Here is a 12,836-nt window from a genome sequence, read left to right as displayed (position 1 = left end):
TCCTCCCCCGAGCATCCGATTCTAACAGCGGAAATGGATTCCCAACGTGCCCGCTACTGCGGCTGAAGATATTTTTCCCGAGGTTTTTTCTCTCGTTACGATGAAGAAATATATAAGTTTATTTCCGGAATGGAAATTTCACTCGCGTTATAAATGGAGATGATCGCGAGAGAAAGGTAAAAGAAATGAAGACCAAACAGTTGTATGCTTGTTTCTCTCTTGTTTTGCATCCTTGGTGTTAAGTATAAACGTTAGTGAATCTTCAAAGGACACCGCATGCGGCGAGTTTAGGTTGCTTGATGCTAGCATCTACTGTAGACTTCCTGGCGAAAAAAATGCGTTAGGGTCGGCAACAGGACACGAGGGCGAGAATCTTGAAAGTCTCTCACAGCCAGTTTCCCTGATTTTCCCCACGTTCCCCTACCACAGCGCCATCTGCACCTTTCTCACACAGGTGATAAATGATTCTTTTCCTAACAAAGGCTCTGAAGACATATAGATGCTTCCAATGTATGTTTTACCCTTGACTAATAGATCTGCTTCATGTCTGGTTGTTAGGCAACCATGGGCTGGAAACAGGCGCAGTTCAGAAGCTGTGTTGAAGTTTCAGGTTTTAAGTTCACAGGTTATCATCATATAGGTGCTTTCTGGGGATGTAGCCACAGAGTAAACTCACAGAAAAAGATATCTTCTTAATGGTTCAAGAACACCTAAGAATTGTCGATACAGACTGAGGCTTGAGAGCGTTGTTCGAAAAAAAGGACCTTGATGGTCGAGATCCGTGTTTCGAACATGAGAAACCCGTAGACCGGTCAGTATAACTTGACTAAACATGCAGTGTTATTGGTCTGAACATCGTCATGGCGCTGACAATAGACCCTCAGGAACTGCCTGTCGCTGAAATAGCCCAAGCGGAAGTGACGTCGACTCTTGCACAAAGAGAGCACGTGACTAGTGAAAAGGTCAACTTTTCCGTTTAATAAGGTCTGCCCAGAAAAATACATCGAGCGTTAGCACTCTGGTCAGTGCATTTAGTTCGGGCTTCGATCGCTAAAGAATGGAGAGGAAAACACAGCAAATTGTGACAAAGGGTCATTGAGGCAAGGAAAATCTGCAGCTTCCTCCCCACCTTAGTCCTCCATCCCCCTACAAAATAATAATATAAACATGCTTTCGGTTGGTGAAAGGTGGGACAGATCATTCCTCGTTTCTGTCATTTTCTAGGACGAAGTGTCTATAAAATCGCAAGATTCTGAGGTGCTGGTAGAAAGTCGAGGAATAAATTTTTCGAACAGTGTTGCTGAAAGAAAGCTTTTTGATGTAACCTGTAACAAAACAAAAACATAAAATATTTTTTAAAAAAAGAGAAAGAAAGAAAAATCGAAGACGAATCCGACAAGCCGAATATATTCACTTTGTGACTCTTTTCGAACCTTGGGCAACATTCGTAGTAGCAGGGACAGACGATCTAGTCCTTAAGTCCTCTCAGTACTACTATAGAAGTACAATGTGGGTAATGTAACTAATATCAGGCTGTGTCCAAAGTGTTAATTCTTTCTTATACTAGAAGTTCCAAGAAAAAGTTTAAGGTTGAGTCGTTCAGAAAGATTTGTGAGGCTCATTCACCACGACCCGTGCCAAAGACATCGATAAAAGCTCCTCGAGGACGTATTACAAATCTTCCTGACAGTCATATGGCTCAGAAATATTAACCATATGTCTCTTTATAAACAAGACTGAGGGGAGGGTCGATTTGCTCAACTGTGGACGGCGGCAATAAATTGTCGCAGCTGAGCGTGAAGACAACAGTGATTGTGTTTCATTTGCCACATCAACATGCAGCACACCGATTCGATCTGTCGTTATCTTTATGCGTCTTTAGCTCGTGGGTAACTGTAGTTCATCTCCACCCCACACAATGATGCTCCATATTTCTCCTTCTGTCTTTTTTATGGCTCCATGAAATAATTGTAGGGATACTCATACACTAGAAGAAAGTGTGGGACTTCTCAAATATGCCAAGGAAACATCTCTCTCTGTCTCTCACTCACAAACATACACTGAAAGTTTGATCGGTTGCGCACCATCCACTTTGATATTTCAAACTTTCTCATTTCTAGCTCTTCTGTTTTATTATAAATGGAAAAATCTTCAAATTCTATCGGATTTAAAATGCTACATTCACTTACATCACATTGAAGCGAATATGGTCGAATAGGTGAAAGTCGAAAAAATTCGATGATAAATAAATGCTTATATTTTAATGAAATTTTAAATATTTTGTAAGTATTGTAGCCGACAGCTACGAGTCAAACTCACAGCTAGAGTGAATGTGACCCCGAGCTTCACATTCAAATAACTCCCTTACTTCCAACAGCCAACGGAGTTTTAACTTCTTTACGACGTAAAGCCCGCTGTGCTCCAGTCAAGATGACTTTTCTAATCGGGTGGCTTTGACCTCGTGTGCCCACCTAAATCAACCTTTCTGTTGTACCGTCTCCGAGTCTGGAGTGTGTGTGAGAGAGAGGAAGTGGATGGCTGAAAATAACTGTCAAAGGTTGGCGCGGCAACGCATTATCCAATTTTTAAAAAACACAGGCGCCATCATGCTATCCGAGTTCACCGTTAACTGCTGGGTGACGTCATGCTCAGAACATGCCGCGTGCTCGTGATGGTTAATTAATGGCAATCATGATTGTGTTGTGCGTCATCTAAAAGGCCAGCCACTCGTTTGGTGGGCGGGTTGGTGGCGAGGAGGCATCAGACAGGCGTTTATTTAGTTCTGACAAACAACGCGAGTTTTACAGCCCTTGGATATGGTGTGATATAATACAGTGGGAGTAACCTACAGCCCCCACCACCCCACCTCCTCCCAAACCTCAGCCACAATCGTAGGACACCAGGAACCTCTACTTTCCACAAACAAGCAACGTAAGCTGGTCTTTTTTACCCACGTGACCCGGCACGACATCCTGTCGAAGACTATCCTTCAAGGTACCTTGGAGGGTGGCTCACGCCGTGGTGGCCAATTAAAAAAAAAGACCTGGCTTACGAACGTCAAAGACTGGACTGGTTGTCCTGTACAGGACCTGCTGACCATCGCCCAAAATAGGCAAGAGTGGCGGCCCTGTCAACTGCCGCGTCTATCCATGTGTTCCCGCCAACGACAGGTGACGGTCAAGGGACGACTGACTGACCATGAATCTGTATCCCCTGGATGGCTCGCATTCGATTTTTATTTTTTTATTTTTTATTTTTATTTTTTGCAATTTGCTCCTAGAACGAGGCTATTGACAGAACAGCTTCCGGTTTTGCAATGTTTCAGCTTAATTATCAGAACGAGGCTGGTGTGTACAAAGCTTCCGGTTTAGTCATATTATTCATGCTTTAGGCTCGCCGAAACTAGCAGCAGAGAACTTCGCAAGAGGTCGAGCGTTGGTCTAGGCATACAGTCAGCCATCCACCTCTACACGTCCGTTGACTGACCACAAGCCTCAGACATTGCACTTACGCGTTTCTTCTAACCTGCCCTAGTGCAGCACGAAACTAGTGCTCTAGTCTGTGCAGGACAGGGTGAGCTAGCGCACGAGATGTTTTTCTTGTCTCTGTCAGTAAGGTAGGCAAATCTTTACACATGTTTTTTAGCACTTCCGGTCTTGCGCATAGTTTGCGAAAGGGACACAGAGGCCGGTGAGTCTGCGGCTGTCCCCTTCCCACTCTTTCCCCAGATACAGCGGGCAGTCTGGAGGTTCTTGAGGTTTGTGCAAGCACACCAAAGTGTGAAAGTTTGCCAAGACAAGGAGCCTTTTGAGACCGGCGTCGGCAAGCATGTTTGCGTTTTCTGCTGCATCGAGACGCAGATGCTGGACGCAGGCTGGACGTGCAGGTGTAGTGTGACCTCGGGCTAGTCCTGCTGCAGCAAATGTCGTTAGCTTGTCCTCTCACTTTTTGTTTAAAGCGAATTGCTTGTCAAATAATATAGCACAGTGCAGATGCAAGCTGCAAATCCTTTTTACGAATTAATTTTACTGACTGATTTTTATTTTAGTGATTCATCGATCGTTCACTGAGAAATGGGATTTTTTTCAATTATTATTTTTTGCTTCTATCTTGTTTCTCTTTTTTTTTTTATTTCACTTTCCAGGATCGACAGAAACAGCTCACCCTGTCAACATTAAAAACAGAAAAAAGGCTAGGCAGAAATTCTGTCTTTTATCGATGTTTCGTACTCCCTTTCTCATTCTCTGTAATTTAGTGATGTTTATTCTTTTTCACACTGTCCCTATCTTCTTCTGTATACTGCCTGCTGATTGATGGTAACAACATTCGACGATACTGCATTTTCTCCCAGCGAAGTTATTTTAGTTTAAAGAAAAAAAGTAATACTTAGCTTATATTATGTGGAAACACCAAATTTTTACATGTTTAAAAGAAGCAAACCTGAAAATATCATAAAGCAACCAAATGTATGCCCCTTGGAGCTTGTTATACTGAGGCTGAAAATCATATTATTTTATGAAAGTAAAGTAATCAAAATGGCATTCTGTCAAATTACAGCGATGATAGTTAAAAAACGAGAACAAAAATTGAGAGCAGTTGCATCCCACACTTACTATCGCAGAGAGTTCTTGCCGGCTAATGATGAGGTGTAAGCCGAGTCCTGTGCCCAGCAGAACACAACCACATAGCGGAAGCAAGAGCACGAGCCACTTGGACAAAAACAGGTGAGTTATCGTCCCCACGCAACCCTCCCACTTCCACGGTAACCCAACCCCTCCCTCCTTGCCCCGCACGCAAATGTTGCTGCCAAAACATCCTCTGTCCTTTGCTGACAGCCTGGTGAGGTGACACGTACAGGGGACCGTTATATTGCCGCTAGCTTAGCAATAATGTTGATCGACAAACACGGGACTCGAGGTGCATGCTAGCCAGTGTCTGGTCAGCCTCTCAGGTGTGGCCAGACCATCTGGGTGTTTAATACTCATTTTCATGGCAAGTGAAGGTCGGCAACTTTGTAACGCGTACTCGTTAAATAAGCAACTAAGAATATAATCATCTGAATTTTAAAAAATGCTAAAAGTATCCAAAAATAAATTTCTCTAATAAACACTGGACAAAAAGCCTAAACATAGAACTCTGGGGATATGGGATGATGGATCTCCTTGAGGACTGACAGTACAGCACCACCAACTATTTATCAAATATAAAGAAGAAGAAATTAATAAATTGAAGTATATTTTTGTGACAAAGATGCGTTACAATCTTGCTTGGCTCTTGACAAAATATCTTCTAATCACTAAAACGTTAAGTGGAAAATAACGCTGACGAAAGAGTACATAAAAGATGCACGCGCGTATTATAGTAATATATGTGTGTGCATAAAATTGTTAAAAGATCGAGTGGAAGACTAAGAGGAAGACAGAGAGATGAGAAATACATGCTGACAAGCTTCCGGAACAAATAAGAAACAGGCAGAAAGAAGGAAAACAATAATAAAAAAACAAACCTTGGGGTACAGCGACACGCATTTGATCTCTGGCCCCTGTCATTTGGCTGTCTACGTTGGGTGTAAGAAACTATTGCCGAATTCCACATTTCTGGTTGTTGAGACATAGTTCTCAAAGCAAACTTGCATCCCTCCATAGTCTGAAAAGTCCATGGGCGTTCTCGTTAGCATCGCCCATCGAGGCTGCAAACTGTTCTCCTTGTAGCAGTCAGTCAGCTTGCAAATATGGACGTGGTGTGGAGTCGGTAATACTTTATTACCTTGTCGGAATATAATTGTTATAGTGCTCATGGGATTGCTCGAGGTCATCAACGATTTCGCGTCTTCAATCAAAGCTGTTTGTGTTTGAATGCGATATACTTTGTGTCATCAGTCAGTTGTACAGATGTGTGCGGTGTTAGGGTTAATGACCTCATTTGTAGGCAAAATCGTCGTGTGTGGGTGCGTGAGCGTGTACGAATGTAGACACCTGCTGGTATATTATATATGTGTGTTTTATCTCCGTTTCCACATCATGGTTTGGGGAGGCGGTTAAGCATGTCAAATACCATTGAAATCAATGATTGCATTATAGTGTCTTTGAAAAGACTAGTTGCTCGAACTGCAACATCGATAAGAAACAAGAATATAGCACAACTGTCTACTTGCGAATGACCTAAATCATAATTTAAAACATTAGTAAAAATGTATATTTTATCCAAACCGAGCATGTACTGCTTCTGCAAGGAGACTTTGCCGTTGTCCAAATTAAGAAGACAAATTGCAAGGGCTGTGTTGGTTTTTACACGAGTTTCCCTGTCAAGGTGCTGCTAAGGTATTTTAATGACTGTACCTGCAATTTTTTCTTTTTTTAAGCTTTAAGGAAAACACACTTTGATGTTCTTATTGCCAAGACGGTGACAGGTGTGTTATTTTCTGTTCCTAACAAGATGTGGTGTTTGAAGGGTTTTACGTGGCCACAGAAGATTTCATGTATAGTCAGATACATTCTTTCTTTTTTGTTTGTTTGTTTTTGGAAAAAAAAACGTGCAGTGAAGGCGTTGTTTTGCCGAATCGTCCTTTCAGAACGTGCTATCGAGACCACCATGCTACTGTCTGGTTTCAAAAAATAGTACAAAAATCGAAGGAATGTTTGAGATTCGAGTCCCTTGAGTAAAGAGCATCTGAAAAGAAAAAAGATCAGAGACAGAGAGAAAGAAAGAGAGTGACATGCGCTGTTAACGAACGAAATTGATTATACTTATTCATCATTTTATGACACTGTAAACCAAGTTTTAGAAAATGTTCACGATGAAGGTTGGGTATGGCTCATACATCACACAAGCGATCTCCATCACCTATAATCGCTTTTTTATTTTCTTATTCGAGAATAAAGATGTTACTGTTACTCTGTAAGCGTAATTTATTCCCCGTCCCCTCCAAAACTCTCCGGTTTTCTTTCTCGGTTCAAGGCCAGGTTTGTCCTCCCGACCGTTTAACTGTCTCTCAAATGTTTGCTACATTGTGGGGAAAAAATCAAATGGAAAGAGGGTGGGCAAATATTTTGTATAGTGTATTTAAGAAAGCTTTAATGCTATGCACTGTTTCCTACAGCAGTTTCGTTGCTTTAAGACGATTCATCTTACAGGGTGTACATTGCGGTAATTTAATGTCTCGTACAGCATATTTTGATCTTATGAAGTAGTTTATTGGGAAGCCCACAGAAGCCGCTGACAAACTTCAGATGGATAAAAAGCGAAGCACAGATAGGCCAATCGGGAGATAATTCAAACAAATCATTTCCTGCAGGTAGGCGGCTTAGCTCTTTAATTATGTAAGCGGACAGATTACTCATCTAGCTTCCGTTTAGCAAGCACGTCATAGGAAGTCTGCTGGACCGACTCGTCCCTCCTGGTTCAAGTACATCTCAAACAAAGTAAAATGGGCTGATCGTCCCTCACCGAACAAATTTATTGAACCCTGTTTACAAGGAGTGAGCATACATAACACGGCATTGACGCTCAGTCTCTTCCAAACAACTCCCAGCACACACACTCCTTAATGATTGCAGAATAGCCTTTATCACTGTGCTATCTCGGAGGTGTTTCGAAAAGAATGTTATATGTAGCGCGTAGAACTTGCGCTGTCCTGGGATGTGTGTGCTGCATGTATGTGTGAGCTTGTGTAAGATTCAAGAGGTGACCGATGCAATTTTCTGCTTGGAAAACTTCGGCACATAAAATGTGTTAAGGTTATTGTGACGTTGGTGTCCTAGCCCAGCTGATCAAGCTAGTTAGTAAATTCACTGCTGCAAGGGCTTTTGTAGCCTGAAATCTTAAAGTCAATGCTGCCACCACCAAAGCTTCTAAAATATTACATAAAGTGATACAAGCCAGAAACTTATCTATTTGCGAACAGCCTACTTGCGTCAGTTTGCCAGGGCAATTCATCAAAAACAAGAGTGAATTTCTTTAAATAAAAAAATCTCCTTTACTTTTTCTTTTCAGTATTGTACTGCCTGTACTTATTTCTGTTTGTGGAGGAACTTATCCCTGATGACGTGAACAGTCGATTTGATGCCTGATTGCTCAGATCTGTGGCAGGGGGTTTAGGGAGAATTGGTTTCAACTTCTTCAAAGACTCATTCTGTGAGTTCTGAAGTTGTAAAAAAGAATTCTTTCCACAAGATTCCTCAGATAACTTGCTTTGACTTCCGTTTACTCCTATATTGCCAGATTGCTGAACCTCAGCTTTGCCAGAATCATATGCCTGTGATGAGGACTCAGTGGTGCAGACTCTGGTGGGTTGACTCACTTGAATTCCTCCTGGTGATATCATTGTCTCCACTGGATACGTGTTCATACCATTTACAAAGACAACAGTTCCAGATCCCTTATCTGGGGACAAAATCAGGTGGTCGACCCCATGGGCTGATGGTATATTAGCATTTTTCTTCCTAATTTTTTGTGGGGGCTGATGGAGTATTCCTGAAGGTGTAAACCTAGAACTGAACTGTGGGCTCTCTGTAGGAAAGACCCCAACTACATAATGGCTGTGCGTTCCTGACAGTGACATATTTTCAACTCCAGAATTATGTGTGTCTGCAGCAAGGACATTGGAACTTACTGTGCCTTGGGATTGGCTGTTGGAAGTGCTGACCTGATGTACACCTAATTGCGAGAATTGGAATACGGGAACAGAGGTAGAACCTAATGCTCCAGAATATGAAGATATATCCACAGGGCATGATGAGACCTTTGAGCTCTTTTTCCTTCTACGTTTATCAACCATTAATATCTTTGACCTCTTGCATGCATTTTGTCCTAACACTGCAGATAGTTGTTTAGTGTAGTCAGGTGTAAGTTTCGGTCTAATCTCTTTGTAACGAGATACATAAAGGGGCAGTTTAGAACCTTCTGAGCTGACGCTCTCCTGGCTGAAAGATGATGGAACATATGCACTTGATCTAGGGGCAGACTGCATACCATCTGAATGAATTTCATCACCAGTGCTGTCAAAAGAGTGCTCGGGAGAAGAGTTAGCATGAGCTTTCACAGTTTCAGCCACCTGTGACCATTGATCCTCCCATTGTTCTTGTGAGCTTACAATGCTGGCAAGACTCACTGTTGAAGAGATAACTGGAAAGGTGCTGCTATTGTCCACTGGTGTAAGAAAACAATCTTGACCTGATTTTGCCGCTTCTTTTGCAGCACCAGACAAAACTGTCACTGCTGAGAGCATGCTGACCTTATGTAATTCCCGGTTGATGGTACTTCTTCTACTGTCCTCCTCCACATCACTGCTTCCTGCCTCAAAAGACTGACATGGTTCTTGTTTTGGAAAGGCACTTCTAATGTTTTCTAGTGTTTCCAGTGCTGGCACTGATGAAAATTCTCTCTCTTCAAAACTAACAGCAATCTTCCCATGCTTATCTCCTGGCTCTATCTTAATTTGTGTAGTCCCAATGCCACAGGTATCATAATGTGCTTCTTGCTTCAATTGATTCCCTGAACAACCACAATCATTTTCAAATTCAGATTTAACAAAATTGCACTCTGCACTTTCAGGGGTGTGTGTATTTTGCTCTTGTAAAGGCTGGTCATGTACTGAAATATTATTCACTTCAGATACGGCTGGTTCAAAAGATTCTAGATGATGGTCATCATCTAGTGCTTCCACCTTTGGCAAAGGCAAGGATGCCATTTCAGAGCGTGATGAACTAAACTCCATGCTGCCATTGACAGTTTTATTGTCTTGACCATGCATTACATCTTTGCAGGAGCTGCTCATGTTGATAATCAAAACTCCTAAACTTCCATCTTCTTTACTCTTAGGGCTATCAGATGAAGGAAAATGCTGAGATGCTGCAACTTCCTCCACATTCAACTGATGGTGCAAAGAATTTCCCATCAGCAGTTTGACATGACATGCTTCTGCTGATGATCCAGTTTGTGCAGCTTGGAGGTCCCCTTTAACTCCATTTGATCCACATCCAAGTGCTGAATGAAGAGAACACTGTGTTTGATGCTCAGAGACTTGGTTAGAGTTTGACTCTGTGCTGACAACAGTTCTAACTCTTGCTGGTGAATGTTGTTGATCTGCATACGAACAGATGCAGCATGTGCAAGCACACATTTCATAACCCAAGCTTGGAGCGAGTGACAAAGAAGACACAGCATGGAAACTGGCACCATCCCAAAACAACTCAGCTGCATTTTCCTTAGAGGGCTTTGCATGCTCACTGATGATAAATGATGCTGAAGAAAGGTCCCGTGAACTGACACTGATTAATCCTGTGATGTGGAAGTCATTGACAAGGCACATTTCTTTGCTGCAGGCATCACGAAGACTCTGAACTAGGTGCTGCAAGATGCTCAAATGCACAGAACAACCCATGCTCCTTACTTTTCCCTAAAACAGAAGAACAATCAGTTGCATCTCTCAGTTAATTGTATTAACACTTACATTATTAATATCAAACTGTCATTACCTGTTTCCTAGGTTTCTCAGAAGTCTACCTCTACTGTTTGTAATCCTTCAATTTATGGTATGTTGCTGCACACACATTTCCTACACACATCATCTTTCATGTCATTATACAGGCATAAATACATCAAAGTAAGCGATACAATTTGGTTCAATACCAAGTACTATTTAGTCTTACAAAACCAGCAAAACCTTTGAGTACTATGATACAGTAAAACTACAGGTCAGCTCCATATAAATTGTATGCGCGCGTGTGTGTATATATATATTTTGAGTGAGAATTTAGAAAAATATTTTTATCATTTTTAAGAAATGATAGTGATGCAAAAATGAAATTATAAAATATTTTTTTCGCTATGATACTGTTTTCAGTGTTCAAATCATGTTTGCATCTGACATTTTTTGGCAAATATTCCCCCAGCTGTAACATCTGATAAGCGAACTCTGTGATAGGCTGTTTATGCACTTAATGCTAACAATGAAGGCTGTGCCATGGTGAACAAGTCACCTAAACAGGTGGCACCCAAAAGAAAATTACAGGTATCAGATACAAGACCAGCACATATTATCCGAAACCTTGAGATTATTTGCATATTTCAGAATTGTGTGCCTAACTAGCCTCATATTTGTTCATTTTGTAATATTGCTTTCTAATACTGTAATTTTTGATAGGTCTATGGTTATATGCAATGCTATTATTATTAAATGGATTGTATACTCCTGTTTGATATCATTTCTTTCAAATTCTCTATAACAATAAATAAAGTTAATTGATATAGTCAATAGCACTTCACCCCACCATCAAAGAGCTTCACAAAAAATATAAACCCACAGAATAATAACAACAGAAGATACAGGAATTTTACTTCGAGCTTGCAGACCAGAACTATACTTAGTGTATCAATTTTATTACAGAGAATATTACAATTTACATGAAACAAGTTAGTAAAACTTATATCGTTTTGCCCCGAATCGCCCTCTGGGATAGTGTTATCTTAAAATGTTGGTGAATGCCTTTATATCTGTGTAGGTAAGGATGAGGTAGAGTGTTACTGTGTATGTGACATGATATGCTTACTTGAATTGCAGATTGTTTGTAGACTCATGAAAAGTTCATGAAATATAACATTGAGAGATAACTCCCGGCTTCGACTCTTCAGCATAAAATTTCATTTTAATTTCTTATATAAAAAAATAATAAACAATAAGTAAGGTATTGTGTAAGCACCGAATAGTCGTGGGTTTCTTGAATCATTGTTGCGCATGCGCGAGTAAAGCACTGCTAGTTTTCGCATTACTCACTTGTCAGCCCACACGCTGCATCTCTTTGTGCTTCTCGTACACGAAACAGATTACGCAGCCATCCGAGTTTGTCACGATGATTATACTTTATCTTAAATGAAAATCATTTTTGTTTCGCCGTCCAATTTTTGTTTTAAGCGAAACCATTATTCGCCCTGACTACCGGAAGTGAAATACGAAAACGAGGTATTTACTGTGGTGTTAGAGTGTTACCATAGCATTTGTATACTTTTTTGAAATTTCTGTCCGTGATTTTGTGTAGACCAGAGGGATGCTCTGCCACGCTGTCTTAAATTACAACAAACTTTTTTTCAACACAGATAGATGAGGGTATTTCATCAATTATTCAGCGCATGCGCAGTGAGCGCTGGTCGTGAATGCCGGTGTCAGTCCATGGTCAGTGTGCTAGCCATTCATTAGTTGTTAATACTGTTAATGAAAGTCCAGAGACGGAAGAAAATGATGACTGTTGTGTTATAAATTGCTACAACAATTAAAAACGAGAAAAGACAGGGGAACAGTTCGTATTATCAGCTTTCCAGATGGTAAATGCCGAACACTCGAAAGACGAAAATATCAAGAAAATCAACATACTATGCTGTCGATATTTTAATTCGTATTAAGATTTTCCTATTAGGATAAGTGACCCATGTTTAATCAGCTAGATTTCAATGTTACATCGTGGGTATAAAAGTGAGAACAGCTGTTTACAGCGAAAGCTCGAACTTTTTGCCAGGCTTGGAAAAAAGGTATATGTAGTACGTGTTAAACATATATGCCCGTTGCAGCGTCAGGATTGATTCCGAAATAACGGCTGATGGAGGGAACCTTTAAAATTAGCAGTTATGCAATATATACATCAATAAATATCTAGAAAGCTGTCACACAATTCATATATACTGCTTTGCCACAGGAATGATCTGAATATCGTTGGAGAACCAGAGAATTGAGCAGTGATATATGTTTTGCTTGCCTAAAAATAATTCACGGTAATTAAATATGCTTATAAATCCCCTATATAGAGAGCAAAAATTAAGAAATAATACTTTCGTTACAGTTTTTT

General features: G+C 40.8%; 1 protein-coding gene across 2 annotated transcripts; it reads right to left on the bottom strand.

Moving 5' to 3' along the window:
- Positions 1-7,955: 7,955 nt before the first annotated feature.
- Positions 7,956-11,974, bottom strand: LOC112562894. Of its 2 annotated transcripts, none has more exons than XM_025236479.1 (2): positions 11,774-11,974; positions 7,956-10,396 (listed from the first exon to the last, which is right to left on the bottom strand). In XM_025236479.1, the coding sequence occupies exon 2, from the start codon at positions 10,379-10,381 to the stop codon at positions 7,976-7,978; it is 2,406 nt and encodes an 801-aa protein (XP_025092264.1). In that variant the 5' UTR covers positions 10,382-10,396; positions 11,774-11,974; the 3' UTR covers positions 7,956-7,975. The 2 variants fall into 2 exon arrangements, with proteins under 2 accessions (XP_025092264.1, XP_025092265.1); XM_025236480.1 differs by lacking the exon at positions 11,774-11,974 and adding an exon at positions 11,550-11,703.
- Between the last annotated feature and the right edge of the window lie 862 nt (positions 11,975-12,836).

This window comes from Pomacea canaliculata, linkage group LG4, assembly GCF_003073045.1.
Source record: "Pomacea canaliculata isolate SZHN2017 linkage group LG4, ASM307304v1, whole genome shotgun sequence".
In the NCBI taxonomy this organism is placed as follows: domain Eukaryota; kingdom Metazoa; phylum Mollusca; class Gastropoda; order Architaenioglossa; family Ampullariidae; genus Pomacea; species Pomacea canaliculata.
This window is presented reverse-complemented; position numbering and strand designations above follow the sequence as displayed.

What these genes read in the sequence shown, in the direction of transcription:
- LOC112562894 (XM_025236479.1), bottom strand. Translation starts at nt 10,381, where the DNA reads ATGGGTTGTTCTGTGCATTTGAGCATCTTGCAGCACCTAGTTCAGAGT.